General features: G+C 42.0%; 2 protein-coding genes across 2 annotated transcripts in view; one reads left to right on the top strand and one right to left on the bottom strand.

Annotated features, from left to right (window-relative positions):
* Positions 1–5808, top strand: part of KPNA3 (karyopherin subunit alpha 3) — a 48034-nt gene extending 42226 nt beyond the window's left edge. Inside the window, exons 16-17 of the mRNA XM_085060111.1 lie at positions 842–936; positions 3243–5808. Coding sequence (XP_084916237.1) covers positions 842–936; positions 3243–3341 — 194 coding nt within the window. The 3' untranslated portion in view covers positions 3342–5808. The remainder of the gene's footprint in view (positions 1–841; positions 937–3242) is intronic.
* Positions 5809–14823: 9015 nt separating this feature from the next.
* Positions 14824–16541, bottom strand: ARL11 (ARF like GTPase 11). The gene has a single exon (XM_085060102.1). It carries the CDS (start codon positions 16539–16541, stop codon positions 15936–15938), a length of 606 nt encoding a protein of 201 aa, XP_084916228.1. The 3' UTR covers positions 14824–15935.
* Between the last annotated feature and the right edge of the window lie 8006 nt (positions 16542–24547).

Raw genomic sequence — 24547 nt, 5'->3', positions numbered from 1 at the left:
TGCTGTTGATGTTTACTGCAGTGCTGTTTACCATGGGCTATTTGAGTAAACAAGGTAGACTTCTGTAATGAGAGAATTTACCCTTTTTTCTGTTTAGTTCTATTTGGAGATGGCTGTGTAGAGGCAATTGTTGAAGGAGCTTTCTGTAGCTTAGTATTTTTTAGGTTTCAATGAGAATCGTAATTATTTTCATTTGATAATTACACATACTTTGTCCTGTGATAAAACACACAATTCTTGCTCTAGTTCATTGCCTTGGAAGCAGTTTTAGGATCATAATTTCATTACAGACCAAAGCAGGCCAAGGGCCCTTTTTATCACAATCAAAGTTGTAACATATGCTAATTAATGTATTGTAGTAAAGAGATGCTGAAGAGCTGGATGTAATGCCCTGGAAGCTTTTCCCTTGTGTTATTCCACATCCAGTTTGAAAACGGGGCTAGTGTTTTAGCTGCTTCATCACCTTGTTGTTTTAAACTTACAGGTAACATACAAATGTAGCCACTTCTTTTTTCTATGTGATACATAGAAAGCACAATGACTAAACCAAAAGTTGTGTAGTAGACAGAAGTTTTAAAAAATAGTTTTATCCAAACAAAGAGAAGACTCCATTTTCTATTGTTCATAAAATGGAATATTCCATGGCACGTAAAGGTGACAAACTACTTCTCTTTCCTCTTAGTGACAAAGATTGCTGCTGTGTAGATAATATTTTCAAACTGAGCTACATCTTTTCTAGTGTGTTTCAGTGGTAATGTTTAATCACTTTTCATATTTTTTCAAAGTAGTCCATAACTCTGGTTTAATCATACAAAACTCACCTTCATTTTCTTTTATTCAGGGTTAGAGAAAATTGAAGCCTTGCAACAGCATGAGAATGAAGACATTTATAAACTAGCATTTGAAATTATAGATCAGTATTTCTCTGGTGATGATGTAAGTATGCTAAAGATGGAAGAGTTTATGACTGTGCAGTTAGCTTAGTAAGTACATTGTCACTGTTCCTCAGTTCCAGTGGTCATGAACATACATTATCTCCAAAGTCAGTTTTCCTGGTCCCTTGTTCAGTACAGTTTCCCTCAGTTTAAAGTCTTTGAAGAATTTCTCAATACCAGGACTTTTCCTCAGCAAAATCAAGAGTACTACTCTAGTTTTGCCTAATAAATTGATTGATGTTGACTTAATTTTGTCACATTGACATTTAATTACTTGTGATTAGAATCTAAACAGTTCTCTGGCTCTCCTTCTTATTTACTCTTACATCAGTCTTTGGAAGGGGCAGCACATCTCCTTACTTTCAGATAAATTTTTATATTTTAACTCTATTTGCTCAGTCTGGATTCAGCAGTGAAAAGGGTCATCAAAACTATTAACACTTTCTGCAGCTGATCTAGACCATCCAATATTTTGACCCCCTGGTTCTAGCTCCTCCTGCTACTGGCTGCTTGTGAGTCTCTGAGAAGCACTTCTGCAAGCAATTCGAAGACAAGCTATCTTTTCTAGGCTGTCCAGGTTGTCTGTAGTTCTGCAGCCTAGCAGAACTATATTTTCAGTACTTCTTTTAAATTGAGCTCTCCAGATGCCAGCTCTAACTTCAGGACTCAATAATTTTCAATTCATGGGCCCATCATATGATTGGGTTGTTAGTCACCAGAGGTTAAGATATGTGAAAAGTTCCCTGTGCCTTAGTGATTCTGTGAGCAGTGTCTTAGAGTCTCCATAGAGACTGTGAGACTTGTGTGTCTAACAGAAAAGCACAGTCTGGTTGATGTGGGGGGAAGAGTATCCCTGTTGAGGTTAGTACTGCCTTTTGTGGATTTACTTTTTACATTAACACAATTTAATCTATGCCTGATTGGCTGAATATGCCTCCTTTACTCAAGAGCAAGACTTTGCTTCAGATTATTACATTGTTTCTGTGTTTTCTGGAGCTTCTGAAAGTTCAAAATTGTAGAAATTCCATGATTGCTCCAGGGAGTCAAGAGACTGGTTATGTTAGCCTGACTGGCTGTGTTAAGATGGACTGTCCAGGAGTATTCTTGCCTTCTGTCACTTCAGGATCTTCTGTATTCTCATGAGGTGTTGCTGGCTGCTTGATATGCCTTCATTGCTAATCCCATCTGTTCCTTTGCTGAGTGCACAGCCTGTACTTTTGGACCAGCACTAACAGCTTCCTGACTTCAGTTTCTTGTGTTAAAGGCAGGTGAACTTAGGTGGAGTTACTTTGTAGTATCCCTGCAGAAGGCAGAAGGGCTAATTTATCAAAACACAAACGTTTTGCGAAGCATTCTGAAACCAGGCTCAGTGCTCATGTGTGACATGAACATGCATGACATGCAGATTGCTGCTGTCACCAAAGGCCTTAATCTTTTCCCCCCACTTTAGACAGCATCACCTGAAGTAACAAGAAAGATTTTAGGTGAGTCAGTTCTGATGCCTGCACTGCTGCAAGGCCAGGTGTCAGAGAGCTGTTCAGACCCCCCACACAAGGGCTCTTTCCTGCTTCAGAATGACACATAGTCTCAAATGAGGCTCAGAGAGCAAGTGCAGCTGGTGATTTGCAGGAGGATGGGTGGGGTTTGAAGTTGTGCATTTTGATGCTACTGACTGTTATTTGCTATTCCTTGAGGCTGTAAATACCCAAATTCTAACATCTCTGAGGAAGCTGGATGAAGTTGGCTACTGACTCCTTTCACTGTATGCATAAAGCAGTGAAGTACTTCTGGTTTAAAACCAAATTCAGATTGTGCTTATGAGAGCTGTATAAAACTGCTCTGAAATTAGCAGTTCTAAATTCTTTGCATTGATAAGAGATACTAAGAACTCCTTTAAGCTCTGTATTTTTATCAGCTGCTGATAAAAAATTATTTTCATGTTGAAATAAAATGGGAGAGAGTGCAAAACTAATTTTGGAATTCACAACTAGTGATTAGCCAACTCCAGAAGTACTAAAAATTGGCATTGAAAATTAGACTGCACAGCTAAAATACCAACTGCTTTGACCAAACAGCAGCACTGTCCCTAACCATTACAATTTTCTATTTCCATAATAGTATTAGAGCAGAGTTGATGTGGTATTCTTTTTAAGCACATTTGAGGGGTTGAATTGGAAAAACTGATCTAATTTTATTGCAATAATGCTTAAAAAAAAAAAGAAAATACGAACATTTGTGAATCTCTTCTTCATGTACCCAGTTGTCCAGGGAATTGGCCTCTCATGTTTTTGTTGTTGTGTTTTGTAGATTGATGAAGACCCCAGTCTCATTCCAGAAGCCACTCAAGGAGGTACTTACAACTTCGACCCAACGGCCAACCTTCAAACAAAAGAATTTAATTTTTAAGTTCAAAAAAAGTGCAGCTTCTCTTGTCCCACACCAGTACGAAGCACCACCAGATGGCTACCAAGTGAACAAACAAAAGGCTCCAAGACACACATGCCTCTTCGTTTTGATGCTTCTAAAGCAAGCCATGTATTGGTCACTTTGCAGTTGCCAAACATCACTATCACATGGACTGTAAATGCATATGCATGATCTCTTAAACTGTTTCAGAATTCTTTTTAACAGTCCCAACTACCTTTTTTTGCCTTTTTCCTGGTGCCACATGCTGACAACCGCAGTCTGCAGTTTTGTTAAGAATATTCCATAGTGGTGGCACATTGGCTTTCCACGGAAAAGTAGCTTCTTTGGAAAATGGTGCGCTGTGGATCAAGACACTTTGGTATGATGCATACATTTTGGAAGACTTTACAGGGGCCCAGTTTGCTCTGAGCCTTCTTCATCGTCCTCCACAAACACATTTTCATAAACTTTATGTGGAAGAATAGATTCAAAAATGCAAGCCAAATGAATTTCATTGGTGAAACTGAAATAAAAGTAACTTATAAAACCACAACACTTGGCAATTGATAAAACACTTAAGTTTAAAACAAAAAAACTACTTCAGCTATCAGCAATTGATATGTGTTCATTAACTGCCTCAGAAACCAGGGTTGGAGAATGAACTGTAGATTTGGACTGGTAAAGCTTTTGCCATTATACCTAATTTTTGAGAACAGCGAGCCCTATTTGACCACTCACTTCAGCCTGTGTGTTCCTGCTGTTTTGAAGTAATCAAATGCTGTGCATGGTATTTTACCTGAGCTACAACCTGTTATGGACTTGAACTTCTGTTTAAGCTGAAAGCAAGAGTCCCAGACTGTAGAAAAAAAAAATCTGTCCAAAAATGTATTAGTTAAAAAGAATCTTGCTTTCAACTTTCAGTAGTCAATATCTTCTGTTTTAAATTGATAATTGGATATGGTTGATTTATATTGGGTTTAAACTGTGGAGCTTTCATGTTTACTGTAATTTAGTCTTAAACTATTTTTTACTTAGTAACCAGTGCTTATGATGATGTGGTTGGCAACAAACCAGCAACTACTTAGAAGCGTCATAAAAGCTTCATTCTTGGAGTATTGGAAGAGTAATTCAGAAGTTAGTCTCAAATCTTATTCATATGATTAAAAACATACAAACTGGTTGATGTGTGAGGCTATATTGAAGCTGCCATTACTCAGCATAAACCTGATGTGCAGCGCACATTAAATAACTTTCTATAAGGTATGTGAAGTCATTGCTTTTGGAAAATCTCCTGACCCAGTCACTTTCAAAGGGATTTTGGTATTGCTGGGGCGAAGATCAGTAATTTTGAAATTCTGTAAGCTATCACACAAACTGGTTTTGTTGCTGTTGTTTACTGGGTGTAATTTCCCAATGCATTGATGTGAAGGGATAGAAAAATCTAAACTAATTTAGTTATTGGATGTGGGTTGTATTTACTGTGATGAAGATAAGGACAGATGCCATCAGAGCTTTGTGGATCAGCTGTTTTTCCACTGATGAACAACACATAGCAGGTGTGCATTCATTAAATATATATCTGCCAAGGTGGAGCCACTTTAAAGAGTGAGTTGTCTTGTATCTCAGCTGGATACAAGCGTATGTTTAAACTGCAAGATTTTTACTTGCTAGATAATCTGTTTTAATATAGTGGTTTGGCCTCTGATTATTTATAGGTTTTATAAATTTTAGAATCAATTTCTCTTTAAGGTGGCTCAGATTTTTCAACTCTTGTGCACATAAAATTGAGTTGAAGTTCATTGTGCCTTTTTTCTTTTCCCAGAAGTTGAGTTGAAGCTTCATATGGTAACTGCATCCTATTCACACACTATAGTCTAAAATCTTGAAACTGTGTGGTGTTCGCTAAAAAACTAAACAATAAAACATCAAAGTTAGGTAAGGTCACAAAGTTTTTGTGAAATTAGAATTCCAGCAGATGTTATTGTGAACAAATATTTCCCCTCTTTCTAATTCAATCTACTCCTGTACACCATATAGATTGATGCATACCCGGTTCAACCTACACTCGTTATTCTAGAGATTCCATACAAATTGATACTGAAACAAGTTTTCCTCTACTGTAAAGATTTGATCCTTTTCTTGCACTCAATGCATTACAATAAAAGTGAACATCTGAGAACTGGGTAAGGCAGGACAAAGTGCTTTCTCAGTTCTTTCTGCTGTGACCTTATCAGCTTTTGATTGGGATCGCACCATTTCATAGTTAATAAAGGAAACAAAGTATATTGCTGCACTTTTACGTTTTCAGAACAGTGTTTAAAATTGCATTGTTTTTATTATTTTTTTAAACTATCAGTTAAAATAGACTAAAACGTTCTTTCAAAGAGGCATCTAAATGTGTTCCTAATTTTGTATATGGGCTTAGGTTTTGTAACCAATAAAAAGCTGCTATCAAATACTATAAAAACATTCAAGAACTTATTTTGAAGGTTATGAAACTGCTTAGTCTTCATGGATTGACGTAGGGGTTTTTGTCTTTGACTAGATATTAGTTAGCAGAACTCCGCATCAAAGTTTGAAGTATGTTACAAGTATGAATAAAGTAAGCTAATGCAGTCATCTCTGAAACTTTGGATACAGAGCTTTATACTTTGTATGGAAATGTTTCCCAAGTGTGTACTAAAGCTGGCCTTGGGCCAGACAGCCTTTCATGGCCAGCATCCCTTCCCCCCAGGACAAGTGTCCCCATTGGGGTCCTGCTTGGGAACAGATTGGAACTGTCAGAGACTTGCATTGTCCAGCAGCCTCCCAATCAGTACAGTCCTGCTTTAATTACAGGACAGCACCAGTGGAAGGAGACCTCTTGAACTGCTTGAAAGGTGCCTGTGACTGCAACTCTGGCTTTGCCATCTCCATGTCAGTTGGCTAAGTCACCCGGAGAAACCCTTGTCCCCGTGGGTGGGAGATGGAGATGAGCTTTCAGTGCTGTATTTAAATCCTTCCAAATGTTTGTCCATGGGGATATAAAGGACAAAGGTTTCATAAGAACCTAATTCCCATTTCCAAAAGCCGTTTAATCCTTTTGGTTCCTTCAGCTTTCAGTTGACAAACTGAACTGTGTTGGGTTTTTGCAACCAATTAATCATCCTCTAGGTCCTGCCTAGAGGACTTGAAAGACACTGCATTGGAATAAATAATGCATTATTTTAAGACACGTTTTATTTTAAAAGAGTAAAACCTAGAAGATATCTTAATGTGCCCCATACTTCTAAAAATATAGACACTTCCATTTTGTTTGCTTGATTTGCTAAACAGAGAAATGAGTAAGAAAATCCATACACTAACAGGCAGATTTTTAACTGATCTATTTTTTAATCTCTGGACTGAATGATAGCTCAGGCCCACTTTGTTATTCTGCTCTTATCTGTAATGCCCTCTCAATTCTGAATGTCTTTCAAACTAGTCCTTTCCACCACGTACAGCGTGTTGTGTTCTATTTTGTTGCATAAAAAGTACTCCTTTTTGTGGCATAATTACGCTTCTATTCAAACATATGTTGGACAACAAATTATGCCAAGCCATTAGGAAGCCCTTTCAGGAAGAAAAGGAAAAAAAAAACCCAATCAGCAGAAAACTGGGCTCCAGCAGGCAAAGCCTTTGGAGATTTTGTTGCAGGGGTTTGTCATGATTGTCACTGTCACCTTGACAGCAGCATGAGCTGGAGCTGCCTGATCCCCTCATAGGTCTGCTTCAGGGTGGGACATTACTTCAGGCTGCTCAGGAAAAATGCCTTATGTCAAGACGCAGAGTTAGGAGCCAGAGCAGCTTTCTGCTTCCCTGATCCTGGTCTCTGTGTGGATCATCCTGCCACAGAAACGGTATTGGGCAGGTCTAATCTGTGCTGCTGGCTTGCCCCGGAGCTCTCCAGCTGCTGCTGCAGGCACACAAGCAGCTTCTTGTTTAAGTGCACTCTTGATACAGCTTTCTTGAGCAGCATCCCAGTTTATAAAGGAATATAAAAGCTGATTTTTTTTCCAGCCTTTGTTACAAGGTTTTAATGTTGGAGAGATCATAACCTTGTGTATCACACCTAAGAATGTTAGTAACATGATTCGTTTTGAAATGAAGGTTGAAGCCTTCAGGCTGTTCTCTGCCTTCATCTACAGCAGTAAAATAGGTGAGTGTCACCACACAGCCTCAGAGGAAAAATGGCAAGTTTGTTGAAGGATTTAGATACTCTTCCTTGGAGATGGTGGGGAGCCTGCAGGAGGAGGTTGGTTGTCCGTTTGCTCAGTACATTAAGTAGGCTCCAGGGACAAACAAAGATGTGGAAGATGGATTAACCATCCTCTTTCCTATGTAGGGTCCTGTGGGGAACTGGTGGTTGGATTTTTTTAATGTATTGAAATGAAGTGTAAGGGAGCTCATGTCTGCATCTGTTATTTGCAGGCTGATCATCTTTAGCGGCTTTATTTGCTTCTATTTAACCCTAACTCATGGAGCCAGATGATTGCCCATATAAAATTGATTGTATGTGAAGAGGGAGGATGTAATTGAAATACTTTGCCAGTGACTTCAGCAAGTTCAGTTCTATGTTTGTGCAGAGAAATGCTGAAGGGAAGCTCAAACTCTTGCCCTGAGATTAGACCCATCACTGTTCCATTCTGTTCAATACAGTTCACAGCTGGTTTCCCCTGTGTTTCATACTTTTATATACTGGTAGAGCACCCTGAAATCTGGCTACTGCCTGCATCTTATAATATTGAAAAAAGGGATAAATTCCTTCTGGTCCAGCTTACAGGAGGTCTGCCCCAGTAATTGTGAGAGTATTTATTTGACATTGGTTCTTTAGGAGTGGTTTGTGTGGTCCTTAGGTTTTGTCATTTTAAGCATGGCAGCACATGAATCTCAGGAGGTGATATGGGTAGAGGGAGCATTTGGAGTTGTCAAATTCTCATGTTTAAGTCATATACGTAGAATATTTCCAAAAATGTATTGCTTTGTCTAAAGAAAAGCACTCTTATGGTAGTTATATCCCTCAATCTCTGTCATGTTTCACATCTCTGAGTCACTGCCTTTACTGGTTTAGAACAAATATTAAAATTAAAAAAAAAAAAAAAGAGGTTAAACCCCCTTACCTTTTCAATGTATGTTTGGTTCAATTGCTGCTTAAATGTTGCATCTCACATGGAAAAATTTCTGTCCAAAGGGCTCATTTGTGAACACTTACAGGGAGCTGGATGTGCTGGATATTTAGCGATAATACTTCCAGCTCTGTAATCTCAGCCTCAAATTCTCAAGTTTCAGGGCTCTGTGTTGAAATGTTAATCCCTTTGCTGAGAAAAGGGCTTAGTCCAAAGGGAGTAATTAACAAGGTGGCAACTTGCTCGTGCAGCAGCAGCATGTTCCTTTCTCCCTGCTGTCCAACTGCTGGGTTTTTAAAGGCAACCTGGTTGTCAGCAGCACAGAGCCAAGTGTTTGCACTGAGCTTTGCATGGCTATCGGTAACCAGGGAGGTGTTTTTATGGGAACTCAACCAGGGGTGTGTGCTTGAAATATTAAAAACTGATGGAAAGGGAAGAAATCACTTGTAAAGGTCACAGTTTTCTCTTTGTTTGATATTTTAGTCAACATCTAAACTCTTGAATTTCTCCAGGAGTTTTACTGACCTCAGTTGTGTATTAGGTTAAATTTAATAGAAGAAAGACTTGACCCCTAAAGATGGAAAAGAAAATTTGAAAATGTGAGTCCTGCATGTTTGGAAATGGAAGTTTATTGAAGTCCGTGATTTTTCTTCACGTAACCTGGGGGCTGCCCTCATGCTTCCAGTTGCAAGAATACTGCTACAAGTATTCCTCAGGACCTTTGTTTGCACTTACCCCAGTCCATAAAAAATATTCAAACAGAAGCACTGCAAGCACTAAAGTGTAACCACAGGACTTGGCAGCTCTTTTCTCTCCCCTTGGAAATCTTCAGAGAACATCAGTGTTGCTTCCAACCTAAGATGGTGTGAGGGCTAAAATCAGTGGCAGAGAAGCAAAAGCTCCTTGCTGGGCAGGTGTCAGTGCCAGCTGCAGGCTCTGTGCCTGGGGACTGACTTCCCAAGTCAGGCTGTCCCCTTCCATTACACCAGAGAAAGTTGGTGTGCACATCATTTTCTCCTTCCTTACTCGATGTGTAGTTGCTCAGTTATTAAATAGATGGCTGGAACTGAACAACTGAATTGAGGCTGCCTGGTTTGGATGTAGCTTTTGCTTTGCGGCTGAAATTTCCTGCACTGTCCCTGGTTTTTAGGGTTTGGATGTGTGTTTTGGTTGGGTTTTTTTATTTGGTTGGTTGGGAGTTTTTCAACAGATGTATTATTTATATTGCTATTCCATCATGGGTATAACATGCAGTCTCAAAACTCAAGTCAGGCATGCCATTAAAAGCTCTTTTCTTTTGAGGAAAGGGCACATCACCTTCAAGAAAATGGCAAGAAGATCCATTAAGTTCCAGCACCAAAATGAGACTGAAATAATTCAATTAGGATGCATCTCCCATGGGAAAGATGGCAGAGACTGTGAGATGCTCCTGTGTGGCCATGGACTGGGCAGTCAGGGGGCTGCATTTCCGCAGGCTGCTGATCCAAGTGACAGGGAAAAGCAGGGCGGGCTGGGGCCAGCCCTGAGGGCACAGTAAGACATAGCCTGTCAGAAGCCATTCTGTGCCATTTTCAGCCTCTCCATCAGGTCAAGACCCACATCTTTCCTGGAGAATTAATGCTCTAAGGACCTGTTCTCCTGTGATTTCCTACCTCCAGCAGCACATGAGCTCCTGTGCAGTGGTGGAGGCGGCTAATGGGGTCTTCAGCTCTGCCAGGGGAAGATACAACAAGGTCATTTGTTACCTCTGCTGATGATGCTGGGGGGATAGATAGCAATATGAGTGGTTTTATTATGTGGAAGAAAGGTAGGGTACAGAAAGGAGCAAGAAAATATTGAGTCTGGATTTTTTTTTTTTTAAGATAGAGCAGCATCTCATGGAAGTAAGTCACAAGTGCTTCTTCCCAAGGAGGAAATAGAGGAGAATAAAGGTCTCTTTAAGGGAGAAAGCCTGGGGGAATCAATGGGTCAAATCAGCCTCTTCCTGCCAGGCTAAAGTGCTTGTATCACCCAAAGCTCTGGGGTTGCCTGCAGCCATCTGCAGCAGGACATGTCCCCTGCCCTCCCAGTGATTCCCATGGCCTGTCTTTGCAGAGCTGTTTTTCTTGGAAGCACAGTGGACATTGTGCCCATCCCTCCCAGGGCAGCTCTGGAAATTCAAGATTACTTTCCTACATTTGCAGCCCAAAACCTGCTCTCCCTAGCTGAGCTTCCTTTATTTTGCTAGTGATGGGTCCACCCGATCATGCAGAAATGGTCCTCAGGAATGGTCTGTCATATTTTGTTTCTTTATTGACCTTCCTCAAGGAACAGGGAGAAGCTACTTCTCCATGCTTTTGAAAGCTCCATCCTGAGGCACATTGTGCAGATACCTTACAACTGGTGCAGGGCTGGACCCCTGCTCCAGCCCTGCATGGACCCAAACCTTATGTCTCTGCAAATACTGCCTGTGTGGAAGGGTGGAATTTTAGCACTGATCTTTGTTTACACCATTATCAAACAAAAGAACTACTATTAAGTACTGTCAAAAGCCAGAAAATCATTAGGTCGTTATAAAGTGTGTATCTGCATGAACAGAATAGACTTTCCCCTGATTCCCCCCAGGAAATGAGGGCCCCAACTCTCAGCTGGTATTTTTCTGCCCCAGGAAACCCCCAATTTGGTCTTTCCAAAGTCCTTTCCCTCCATTATCAAACCTCACATGGGCACATGTGACTTTGTTCTCTCTCTGCAGAAATCAGTAGCTTTGTAACCCCACCACTGTTTGGTTAAAAAACAAATATTGCTCCCAAGCCCAAGGAGCAAAGCATTGCTGCAGAGCTGCCAATCACCAAGCAGGGTTTTTTTGTGCAAGTGGTAATGGCCTGTTGAAAAAAAAAAAAACCTCATTGCCATATCCAAATGTGATTAGCCAGCACAGGCCAAAAAAAAACCTAATAAAAATCTGAGGTGTAAGGGATAATTTAAGAACAATTTGTCAGCTCTAGGAGCTCCAGGGAGATGGTTTCTCACAGCAATTAGCAGCCAAGACATTGATGGTGCTGGTCTGGTTTAAAGCATTAGAGCTTTGGAGGGGAGAAGTGTCCAGGTTGGGTTGGAGCAGAGGTTTGTGCTTCTGGTCTGACCACAGGGAGGCAGGTGTGGCACTGGCAGAGAGGGACACACTTGTCAGGTCTGGGTCATAGCAGTTGGTTAAATTATCTTTTTTTTTCTTTTGGTAGGAATGTTATGCAAGTCACATTGTGTGAAGTACGAGATGGGGGATGATGCACTCCTGGCCATAGATGCATCGCTGAGTTCCTAACCCAAATCCCAGCCTTCACCTGGCATTTTTAACAATATCCAGATGGCAGGCTCAGGGCTTCAACTCAAGCAAATGCATCATGAAAAAATCAAGTGTGGGAAAGCTCAGTTGAAGGCCAGTTAACTAACCCTTTGAAGGCTGTGATGTCTTGAACTATAGTTTGTCTCAATTATTATTTCATGACAGGTTTTTAATACCATTTGGCAACAGTATTGATTTTTTTAAGAAATGGCATCACATGTGTTTTTGCTCCTTGTTTTTTCTTAGTGAGTTACATGTCATGAATCTTTTTATGTGGTATTGCAGGGTTTCTTTAAGAGGAGGAAATTAATTAACAGCTGTTAGGTGTATTAAGCAAAAATTAAGACATTCCACTGCATTATACAGGCTGTCTCCTAAAAAAAGCGGGGATTGGAATATTTTTTTCCATGTTGTATTTGAAAAGAAAGCCCTTCTTAGCCTTTAAAAAATTCTTATTGACCTTTCTTCCCCCAAGTATTTTCCAGGTCTCTGGCTGCTGCCCTAACACTCTCCTCCTGGTGTTAAATCCGGTCACAATTCCCTCTCCTGCACTCTGTGGCTGCCTGTTCCCTCTTTTAATAGTTCATTGGCAACCATCCATGCCCTCACCCTGCAGCCCTGAGAGCTCATGGTGCCCCTCTGATCTCAGGCCCTTCAGCAATACTGAAATCCATCAGAAACTGCAGGACAAATGGCACATAGGTCCATCTGAAAATAAAGCAACAGTGCCAAGAGCAGAAATCAGCTACTGTGCAAGTAGAAACTGTTTTGTGTCATGGACTGGCTGAAAAATGGAAGTTGTGAAGAGAGCAGGGAAAAGGTGAGTCATTCTTCCTGTGCTGGTAAAGAGAAGGGGAAAAGGTGAATCGTCCTTCCTGTACTGGTTTTAATGTTGGTTGGTTAGGGGGTTTTTCTCCCAGCTTGCTGCTTTCCTGCTCTCTGGAGGTGGATGGAAAATCTCTTGGCAAAAATTAAAAAATAAATCTGTGCTGGGTTCATACTCAGAAAGCTGCTTTAAAAACCAGTCCCCCAGAAACATTAGTAAACCAGTGAGGAATAAGCTCTGCCCTTTCATAAACAGTAGGAAAGAGGAATTAAGTGTCTCAGTGTCCTTGAAAAAAGCAGAAAGACATGGTGGTAACTCCCACTGCAGTGATCCCTGCAAAGCAGAGAAGGAATGGGAGGCCTAAGGGCTGGAAGTGCTGGTGGGCCTGGGCAGGGAAGCTGCTCTGACAGCTCTAAGCAAGGGGAGATACTCACCTGTGTGGCTCATCTCAGTGGAGTGGTGGCCGAGAAGATTAATGCACAATTATGGATTCTGGTTATGTCACTGTAAAGGTTAATACATACCAGAGTGCATCCAGAAAAGCTTCTAAAAAAGAATCTTGAGCGACCAGAGTGCGCTCTGGGACAAATAACCTGAAGGATGCTTCAGATTTGTGAGGAACCCGAAACAAAGTCCTAAGGATTTTTCCTTTATCTGCTACTCAGAGAGAAGGTGTGTTATTTTAGAAATCAGTGCCGAGTCTGTGATATCTATCACATGCCCAGGAAGATGGAAACTAAGTTTGTCAGTGCTCTTCTGGCTGAAATCCATAAGGAGAGATGTTTTAGGGATTAATTCTACTCCATGTGGCAAGAGTTCTTCTGCAGAATTGCCAAGAAAAAGAGGTAACAAACTTCCCTGCCTGGAGCTTGCTGCTTCCTGCAGACTGCCGTGCTGCTCCCTTTGAACCAGGCAGTTTTGCCACCAAAACATTTAAATGCTGCTGGGTGAGCATCCTGCAGGCCTTTGATTAGAGCAGTGCAGTGCTCATTAAACAGACTTGTTTCAGCAGCTGTCCTACACAGGAGAAAAGATAAATCATTGGAAGTAAACTCTGGGTTGCTCTTTCAAATATTATGACCCGTCATTGTTTTGACTGTCTCTGAACAATGGCAGAAGTGGGCTGAGTAATGTGACCAAGCGTCCAGAATAGCTTTATTCCAGAAAACAAGGATGGTAAATCACATGATGCCCCATGAGATGGGGTGCTTTGCCAAATTACTGCTTCAGAGGAAGTGAGAAACAATTTCAGTAAATGCAATGTTGCTTCATCAGTTTCAAGCATTCAGGGGTCTCACTGCCCCTTCTTCCTCACCTGCCACTTTGCTGTTTTAATTGGTGATGTCTACCAAATTAAAAATTGTCTGGTGATTACCTCTATTTGCTGCCAGAGGAGCCTATTTTTTTATCTTTTTAAAGAGCTTAAGATACTCTCCAAGGAAAATGGGAAGGCTTCAGTGCCTCCTTTAAACACCAGCAGACAATCCTGCAAACACAGGCATCAAGAGCCACTTAGGAGTCAGACATCACCAGAGCAGCCTTTCAGTCTGTGCTGAGTTTACCCTAATGTACAATTCTGTGTTTTGTGCCATGTAAGACACAAGACCAAATCACCAGCAAACTCAACAAAGAGATTTTTTTAAAGGCAAACTACGACCACCTACAAGAAGCTGGAAGTGGATCAACCAGCTTATGTCACCTGCAAAGGTTTGAAGACCTGATTTTGTCCTCCTTAACATGCACACAGGTCTGTCATGTAATTAATGCCATGATTCAGTGCTGTTTAAATACACTCATAACTGTGATTGCTTAGGCAACATTGGCACTGCAGCACTGTTTTATAGCATGTAGTTCTACACAAATGCAGCTAAAATAATAGGGAGGGATTCTTTGATTGAGACCTTCCTATAAATGTCTGATTCTGTTTATTTGTGACTGTTTGAGCTCTCTATTCCAGCTGCTGCCTTCTATGAAGTGTGGCTAATAACAGCACCAGTAACAGCTGGACTGTAAAATGCTCTGTATGAACAGAAGAGGATTTTGCCATGTATTTCTCCTTGGTGTCCCTAGGCTGAATATGATGTTCCTTGAAAGCAGCTGATTTCTGAATAGAAACAGAAATTAAAAATAGAAATGTCATATCTTATCTCTCCCCTTCCCCTATTCATTTCATAACAAAGCAGAGGCTACTATGAAATACTTTAATTTTAATCCTGGATAACAGAATCCTGCATACAGGAGGCCTTCAGGCACACATTTTATAGGTCTTTCCAATGGTAGGTTGAGCAGGATTGGACAAAGGCCATCACTGTCACAAGGAACCTGGTCCTGTTGTGAGCTGCCAGGGGTGTTTTCGTTTGCCCTGGACACAGCTGAGTGTGGAGAGGTCACCAGCCTGCCTGTGCCCATGGTCACCAACCATTGCATGCGGAGTGGTCTCACACAGTTCCAAAAGTCTGAGAGATGGGATTTTGTCTTGGCTGTCCAGGCCACCATGAGGATATTTAGACGTTGACTGGCCATGCAGATGTATTTCCAAGCATCTAAAAGTCAGATCTGATTTCTTTATATTTAAACATAATCCAAGGAAAATAAGGTTTCATGAAATCAGTACTTGATAAAAATGATGAATGGGAAAAGAAGGAACCATTACAAAAAATGCATAAATTAATATACACACATCCTCAAACTGCATTACATTATCAAATCCCAGCTTGCTTCCATGGCTTGAAGATAATACTTGTCGATGCCACAGTAAAACCAGTTAGCTGCTCAGCCATTCGAAGTCCTGAGCTTACGCTGCTCCTGTTCAGCCATTCTTTTTTGTGTCTTCCTGCTTTCCCAGCCAAGGAACATGTGATTTGTGCTGCGAGAGAAGAGCATGGGGCACACCCAAGCTCCCCCCATGTGGGGATCACCCCATCCAGAAAGATGGATCTGGGCTGGGAGCTGCAGAATGGAGAAAACTTTTGTCCTTTACACACATCTCTGTCATAATTCATAAATGTCAAAAAGCATCCCTGCTGAACCTCTGGACATACAAGTGCAGTGGATGAGCAAAACATTGTGGCAGAGGGACAAGCAGCAGCCAGTGATGAAAGTCCAAGAGATGCAGCCAGAACTGTTCCAGGATGGGAGTTTTGCTCAGAGATCCTCCTGGTGGGTTTTGGTGGTGAGGAGCTGGGTGCTTCCCAATGTGCACCAGCTGCAGCTCTGCTCATTGCAGGGGGTGCCTGCAGGCTGGAATCCTCTGTGACAAACCTGCTGGCAGCAATGAGTGGAAAGGGTCCATCTGAGGTTCAGGTTTGCTCTGGAGCTTCCCTCCTCTCTGCCAGCCCTGTGATCGGCTGCTCCTGGAATAGGGGGCTCTGCTCTGAGCCCCTCAGCAGCATTCCCAGGATGGCCAGGACTTCTTGCAGACCCTGGCCAGTGTGGGCACTGCATCCCCGGAGCATCCAGCGGTGCCCTGCCAGCCCCCCCAGCCGCAGCATCTCTCCCAGCTCGGCTGGAGCCAGAGCTCCTGGCACCTCCTGCTTGTTGGCCAGAAGGAGCACGGGGATGCCAGCCATGCTGGGGTGGCTCAGGGCTTCCTCCAGCTCTGCCATCGCTTCGGCCAGCCGGGCCACGTCTGTGCTGTCAAGCACGAAGATGAGGGTGTTGATGTCCTCCAGGTAGTTCGGCCAGCTAGCCCGCAGGCTGTCTTGTCCACCAACATCCCAGAGGGTGAAGGAAACACCACAGGGTGTTTGCAGAGACTCCACGTTGAATCCCACCGTCGGGCAGGTCTCCACAGCCTGGCCACTCTTCAGTTTGTACAGAAGGGTGGATTTGCCAGCGAAGTCGAGCCCCAGCATGACAACTCGAGCATCTCTTTTCCGCCAGCCTTTGGAGATCAGCTTCCCCATCAAGAGACTGCTGCAGCTGTGGAAAAAAAATGCAGAAAAAAAAAAAAAAAAAGATAGCAAGCAAGCGTATTTCCTCGATGATGTCAGTTAATAACAGAGGGCTCAATCCTGCCCCTCCGAAAGAGCACCTTAGGTTTGCTGAAGGAAGACACGGGCAGCCAGCTTTTGCTTCTCTCTGTGGCTCAAATGAGGTGAAAGCTATTATTTATGAGGTGTGGAGCAGAGCCAGGGACTGATGTTCAGAACAGCAGTTTCTATAACCCAGCTTCGCTGCCGCTCACTTCCATTTTCATTCAGGACCCGAAGTGATTGGTGCAAAAGAGAGCTAACATTTTGCAGGAAGGGGTGGGGAGACTGTGGAGCAAGTTTCCTCCTCACCACATGCATAAGTAAATGAGCTTTTGTTCATTGGCTTGTCTAGGAGAAATCCACCCCCGGCAGGACGGGACAAGGAGGAACCCGAGTTTCAGACCAGGGTTACTCTGGGAATTTGCTGAATCACAGCTCAAGGGTGTGGATTTAAAGCCTCTTGAGCAACAAGACAACAATTTCTCTGCCAGTCTTTCGGTTAAGAGTTCAAAACAAATCACGGTATCATCAGCTTTTACTACCTTTTGTGCACATTGTAACAACAGTAATTTTAAAAATGCACAGAAGCACGTTTTTATTTAATGTCTCACTGAAATACAACGAGTCAAAAAGCCATTCCTGGGGCAAAAATCCATAAAATCATTTACATCAAAGTATTTACTACATTTTAACTTTTGAAACTGAAGCAAAGTCAGTCCTCTATGGCTGAGGGGGTATAAAAATCCCCTAAAGGAGCGGAAAACTGTTTAACAAGACAGTACCCTTTGAACTTTACATACCAGAGGGAAAAATGTGCTGCTGCAACAACTTCCAGACTTGCTTGTGCAAGAGCGGCTGATGACAGGCAGCAGAATCCCAGCAAAGCCAGTATTTATTTACCTTCTTTATTGATTGGATTTGGCTCCTGAGAGGCTGCTCAGAGGTGTGCAGACCTCACCTCATCACAGTAAGGCTGAGCTGCTCTCTAGCCACATTTATTTGAGAAGGAAATGGGATTCACGCCTGCTTCCCTGGGACCATCGGGGAATATTTAATGCATCTGTGGAAGACGCAGTTCCCCCAGCAATAATCTCCACGTGACAGCTCTGTGTCACAAGCATTGCTGGGGATGAAATTCAGCACAGCACGTGGAAGGGATTGTCTGGTCAGTTGGTGGTCACTGAGAGGCATATTTCTTCCTCTAGGGGCAAGATACTTCAGTTTTCTATCTTTTACAGAAAGGAAGATGAATGAGAAACCAAAGAACATGAGGAGACCCAGCCCAGATAGGCTGCAGGGGATTGCAAGGGATCCTACAGACCACATTTTCCAAGTTACCTCTGTGATAAATGTCCTTCCCATTGTTAATCCACAGAGCTGATTGGCACCAAGAGCCTCCACAAGCTTTGTGCAGCTTGTGAATAAAGAAGAATTGTGGAATGCCAGGTTGGAAGGACCTTGAGGATCATCTGGTCCAACCAACCTTTCAAGGCAAAAGCATGGTCTAAAAAAAGCTCAGCACCCTCTCCAGCCAAATCTTAGAAGTGTCCAATGCAGAGGAATCCACCACTTCCCTTGGGAGATTTATTCCAATGGCTGATAGTTCTCATTGTGAAAAATCGTCTTCTTGTGCACAATCAGAATCTTTCCAGGAGTAAATTGTACCCTTTACTGCTCATCTTTCCCACAGACTACTTGTAAAAAGGGATTCTATATCTTCTTTAGAGCCACTCTTTAAATATTGGAACATGGTGATAAGGCCTTGTCATAAGCCTTCTTTTCTCAAGATTCAACAATAAAATTGTGCACCATATGTTCGTGTGTGATCTTTTCTAAAACCAGTCCCTAAGTGCAAAATCAGCAGAAAGCTTTCTAGATATGGATAAAAAAAGAGAACTACAATGTGCAGTGGATTCTGGCCCCTCAGAGCACTGTTTGCACACCCTGAAGCATGTGTTGCTGCCTGAGGGTTATCTTTTTGTCCATGTTCTTAATTTTTAAAAACAAGTTACATTTGTGCCTGGCTCCTTGATCTGCTTGTTCACCATTTTGGAATAACCTTCCTTCTTATATTTCATTGTCCATTATGATCAGTATAGTTAGTATTTTTAGACATAACAGTGGATCAAGTGAATTGTCTCTTGATCTTTTCATGTTTCTCCTGCCTTTGCTGCTGCTCATCTTCTCTGAGACTTGACAGGTAGCTGTGACACACATCTATTTCATCTGACTAGACATTGACAGTACCCTAATTTCTTTCAAGTAAATTAAAATATAGGTACAGGAAGCAAGTGTGGAGACTCTGCCAATGAGTATTTGAAATATGATGTGATGAAGTCTTTGATTGCATCACTCCCTCACATGCTACAGAAGAAGGCTCCTTCTGAAAAAAAAGGAAAGGAAAAGGAAAAGGAAAAGGAAAAGGAAAAGGGGAAAGGGGAAAGGAAGAAGTAAAGCCAGAACAAAGGATGTAACTGAGCACACTTTTACTGATGATTCCCTTCAGGTTTTCTATGGCACAGAATACAGGAATTCATGGGCAAATAGAGGAGACTCTATGTTCTTTTTCATTTTTTATATGCTTATACCCTATGTATTGAACTGCAGCCTATTTTCTTTCTTCCTGACAATTATTCCAAATAGAGAGTGCATACTGTGCCTACAGAGCCTGTTCCACCCACAGCTATGTTACAAGAGCATAGTATTTCCAATAAATAATACATAGGAGCAATTGCAAGTCTGTTTAAGATGGAATGAAATAAAATAAAGTAAAAGCAGACAAGATGAGTTCTGAGTGCGTCTATTGCTGGAACAGCAAGGCCAGGTACTAAATAATTCAGACATTGTGTTCAGAGACGAGGACAGCCCCTATTCAAGCTGTGTCTTCTGTGGACAAAATAAATGTTCTTGTCTTGTGTTTCATGACCCTGAATTCTCAGGAGCAATGCTAATTCCATTTATAGTTTCACAGAATTTCAGTTGATTTATTTGTTTGCTGTTTTTTAGGCATGCATTTCTCTGCTTCCTAGATACTAATTAAAAAATATATATGTATATATATATATATCAGTACTAGTAATATAGGAGAGAATCCTTCCTCCTTCCCATGCCCCAAATATTCCAATAAAAGGGTTTTTGTCCTGATCACTATATTGACTGCCATTTGTTCCAACATGTGCCACCTCTTTGGAAGGCAGCTCCAGGGAGACAACCCTTTGCATAGCCAGGAATAACAGGTGTAGTTCTGGTCCTTACTGTGAGTGTTCATCCAAACGAGATCTGCTTGCAACAAGAAGTCGATCTCAGTCCAGTGAAGGCAGAGTGTGCCTCCCCATCCAGACGTGCTTGTGTCTCTGAGAAAGGCCACCAAAGCCACCACACAACCAGCCCTGCCCATATTTCCTGCAGGACCTCCTCACTGTATCATACATGGAAGTACCACCCAGGGTGGGGATGTTCAGACTAGCAGCTGGGGAGAAAGCCTGCTGGGAGCTGAAGGAGGGCCTGGACACAGGTGGATGTCTTGACCTGGAGAGCCCACCTGTCTACTGCTGGCAGCCACCTTGAGGGGAACATCTCCGAGTCTGGGCTGTGAGAGTTCCTTGTGGACCTGCAATGATTGCTGGATTTGACCTAGCCAGTGTCCCAGGCTAAAACCACAACAAAGCCAAATGCAGTGGCTCAGGCTTAAAGAAGTTTTAGCCTTTTGCTTTTCTGTATCCTGCTCCATTCCTCTTGTTCTGCCCTGATTTCTGGTGTGCCCGCAGGAAACTCAGTCCTGCTAACAGACTAATGCCAGTTCACTTGGCACATGCTCAGGAAGCTGCCTGTTCCATCAGGGTCAGTGGGTAGCTGTGAGAGCTGGCAGCTGAAGGCAAGCTGCTTCCTCCCGAGATCAATTCCCACAGGCTTGAAACATGGCTTAGCATAGTCTGGAAGTTACACAAGACAGCCACAGGCTATGACATGCCCTAGAAAAGCCTGCCTGCAGTGATGTCTCTCGACGAGATGTGATTGCTTAAAGTCGTACCAACACCCAAAAGTTCAGTGACAAGACTCACACACCAAAACACACCACAGATGTTCAGCACTTGTCCTTCAGGTGCCCATCCAGCACTCTGAGAGGTGTTGGTGCCTCCAGGGCATTCCTTGTGGGGTTGGAAATGGGACATTGTGCAGCTCACCTTGTGGTCCTTGCTTTCTGCTCATTTCTTGGGACATTTGATGAAGGAAAATGGTTTTTGGTTGCATAACTGGCAGCAGGTATGCTATCACCTTTCCACAGTTAACTCTTCCCAGTAGGGAATGACTCTAGCTGGAAAGCACAAAATGTCACCTGCTACACCCTCGCTGATGCCATGTCACAGTACTCAAAGGAGGAAATTTGGTCCTTGTCTCTTCTCAATCCCCACTTGTCTGGCCTGCTGGGACCCAACCCCTATGTCACTAGGACACAGCCATGCCAGCAGGTGTGAGGTCTTGCTCAACACAGCTGCCTGATGGCCAGGGCTGGGAGTGCTCCTGCATGTCCCCCAGCCTGCCTGCTCCCTGGCTGGGGACAGTGGGACAGGTCCTGACCACCACACCCTGCCATGACTTCCTGCATTGCCCCCTGACAAGGTGAATGTGGAGAAATATGGCACAGTGCAAAGACTTTTTTGACTCATGTTCTCATCCCTTTCCTGGCAGGTGCTTCAACAATAGGATGACAAGGAAAGGAGAATTACTTGCCTTGCTTTAACTTCTGTTTGAGCTACTATGTCTTTTGTATATGACTGTAGAATATTTTTCATAAATATTGTTACTATAGTCTCTGAATTTATAATTTCCAAAGCTGTTTAGAATTTTAGCAGGATGCAGTTCCTCTCTGTAGACTTACTTATTGCAGTGCCATCCAAATTGTTTTCATTTTTATCACATAAATTGGCAGTGTTCTGTATTTTTCCGTCTATGTCACAGAAACTCTCATTCCAGGACCTTCTTATTACGCCCTGAATTCACAGATCTCTTCCTCCTTGACCCCTAACATCTTAGCTTTGTCTCCTCAGAGCAACTCAAAAGTAAGCTTCTTTGGCATTCTTACCTATCCTGACACAATCATTCCCTTTCCTAATAATTCATTAGCTCTTGTTATGGTTGGCCTTATTCCCAGCTTAGGTCATACACTCATCCATAGCACATACTGCATACATGCCACCTTAGAAACTAATTAAAATACAGCTCTGACTATCATGGAAGACCTATATTTCAATTCTGCATTATTCTTAATACTTCTAGTTGAAGAAAAAAAAAAGAGCAAAAAATGTGTATGCTTACAAAAATATTAACATTATGTGTGCCAAAAAAAGGCTCCTGTATCCTAGTATTTGCTCCTCCATCTGTTGAATGCAAAATCCACAAAGCAAGGACTGGCTTTTTTGGGTTTTTTTTAGTATTCCTTTGGTTTCTACAAGGAGGAATCCCAACAGAGACTATTTAATGATGCTTAACCCTACCCTCTACCTGCACTAAATAGGATATAGATAGTATCTGTTACTTCTATGAGAAGTAAAAATTATACCTTGGAGGTATGCTGATGAAGTTGATCTCTCCAGATTAGTCTGGAAGAAATTCTGCTTTGCAATAGAAATATCCAGTTCCTTTTAAGGTGGCCTTCCATCATTCAAGTTCCAGAGGAAGAAAATATTAAACTAACAGTGCAAGCATGGGCCTGAAAATGCCCTTTGTACAACTTGCCAGGCTCCAGAGCAACAGTGGAATCTCACTCAGTGATCCTCAGATTCAGGAGGCTTGGATTCAAGGTTTTGATTTATCATCTGTTTTTAATTTTTTTTCTTAGCTTGACTGTTTAGGACATTTTATACCAATAAACAAAATTTACTGAAAAGATACTGAAAATTATCAACATGAATAAAAGCTACAAACTGTTCTTTACTACCTTTCTGTCTGCTAAAATGGACAAAAGCGACAAAAAACCCGAGAAATTTCAGAAGTTGCATTTTATCTGTCTGGCCACAGAGTGTCAATGTTTTCCCACACATTTCTCAATGGAAAGACGACCTCCAGCGGCATCAGCTCCTGCCAAACAGCAGATGTCAGAGCTCCTGCTCTGATTTAGTGGGAGTCCCTCAACCCTCTTCTGCAGGTGGATCACTTTGAAACAGGTTTTGCTGAATACCAGCTGTAGGTATGTTTTGTGTGCCTGTTCTTTCACATCCACAGGAAGTTGATGGTGAGCACAGCAGAACAGAACTAGAATAAGATGCCAGCTCCATGCAGGTCACATTTAGCTCCACATTGTTTTCACATCAGATTTAGCTGGCATCATATCCTGGGCTCTGCAGTTGGAGTGAAAATAATTAACTTACCAATTGAAAAAAAATGCTTAATGAGGAGAGAAACAAGAAACACTTTGAAGAATTTTCTTCCTTTAGTACCCTTTAACAGGTCACTGACAGTTGCCATAATGACTCTTCAATGTTTGTGGTCACTTACAGAGCTGCAGATACAGAACAAGGTTTCAAGTCCACAACTGACAAGATTATAAATTCCCCTAAACTTAGGTTTATCTATACCTACGTAGACCTCTGTGATCTCTGGGTTCAACAACATATCCTTAGGAATGAACTACAGATTCAAGTTGCTTAAGGGCTTGGGATGTAACTCAATGCCATTGTCCATTTTGAATGGTACTATTGTCCATTTCGAATCTCAAGGGCTCCCAGTTGGTCACCTGAGAAAAGCCCTTCACAGTCACCTGCTACTGCTGTCTAGAGATGTAAGATGAGGCTGTCAGTGTAAGGAAAGGAATCAGCACCTGAGCTGACCCACCAAGGCCAGCAGCACACATTATCTGTGCAAAAGGCAACAATTCCTTTTGTTCTACAAAACTTGTCTCTGAATAGCACTGCTTTGCCTGGTTGGCCTATTTAATGCTTTCATAACATTTCCAGTCGGTCATAAGTTTTCCAAGACGGATATAAGGTTTCATAATCCTTCTCCTTGTAGAAAAAGAAATGTTAGGAAAAGGTTGCTTTTTGTTATTGCTGGCTTTTACAAAAAGCCACACTGAGAGAAAAAGAACTGAAACTAGTTATTTGCAAGATTATAAAATTATTTCTGCTCCACACAGGGCAATTTTTTAGCTGTTTCAGCTGCTTGTAAAGCTCAGACACAGTATAAACTGCCTGCAACTACTGTTTAAGAACTTATTGCATGATAAAATTAGTGTGAAAACTAATTAGTGATAACTAATAAGAAGAAACATACATTTAAGTGAATAAAACAAACCCCTGACTCTGGGCTTTTAATCTGGTACTTGTTAAAACAACTGGGTTTCTGCATATGGTAACTAAGCAGGGCTGTCCTGTAGAACTCAAATCACAGTTCTGTTTATGCAGCTCCACCTTTGCACCATTTCCTAGCAATGTCAGGAAAGGCAGCTGTTCTGGACAGACAATTCCTTTGCGAAACCACAAACACAAGCTGAAAACAAGTGCTGTGTATGTTCCCTTTCTGGCTCTTTTGGGCCTCCCATAGAGGCACTGATGACATTTTTCCATGTATCTTATTTATGCCTTTTATTCTGTTGTTTCAGAATTCCCACAACATATTCAGCAGTACTTTCCTGATGCCAGCAGCACAGTAAGAAGCAACTTGGCAGGAAAATTCTCTTTTTACTCTAGACCTACCACTGTTCTTTCTTTGCCTCATATTCCAGGGCAGAATTTCTTCAGCATCACTGGTTCCCTCTCAGAGCAACCTTTCCACACTTGATCCCTAGGTCACTGGAATTGATTTTTCTCTTTTTTTTTTTTTTCTGTTTTCTAAATTACAATTTCCTCTTTGAATTTAGCTTTCTCCTAAATTGACTCACCAAAAAAGAGATTGATATTTCCAGTGGGCTCAACCCTACTGCTTTGTGTTTCAGATCTATC

Source organism: Lichenostomus cassidix, chromosome 1 (genome assembly GCF_008360975.1).
Source record: "Lichenostomus cassidix isolate B80296 chromosome 1, HeHo_3.0, whole genome shotgun sequence".
Lineage (NCBI taxonomy): Eukaryota > Metazoa > Chordata > Aves > Passeriformes > Meliphagidae > Lichenostomus > Lichenostomus cassidix.
Note: the sequence above shows the minus strand (reverse complement) of the source record. Positions and strands in the feature narration are given on the sequence as shown.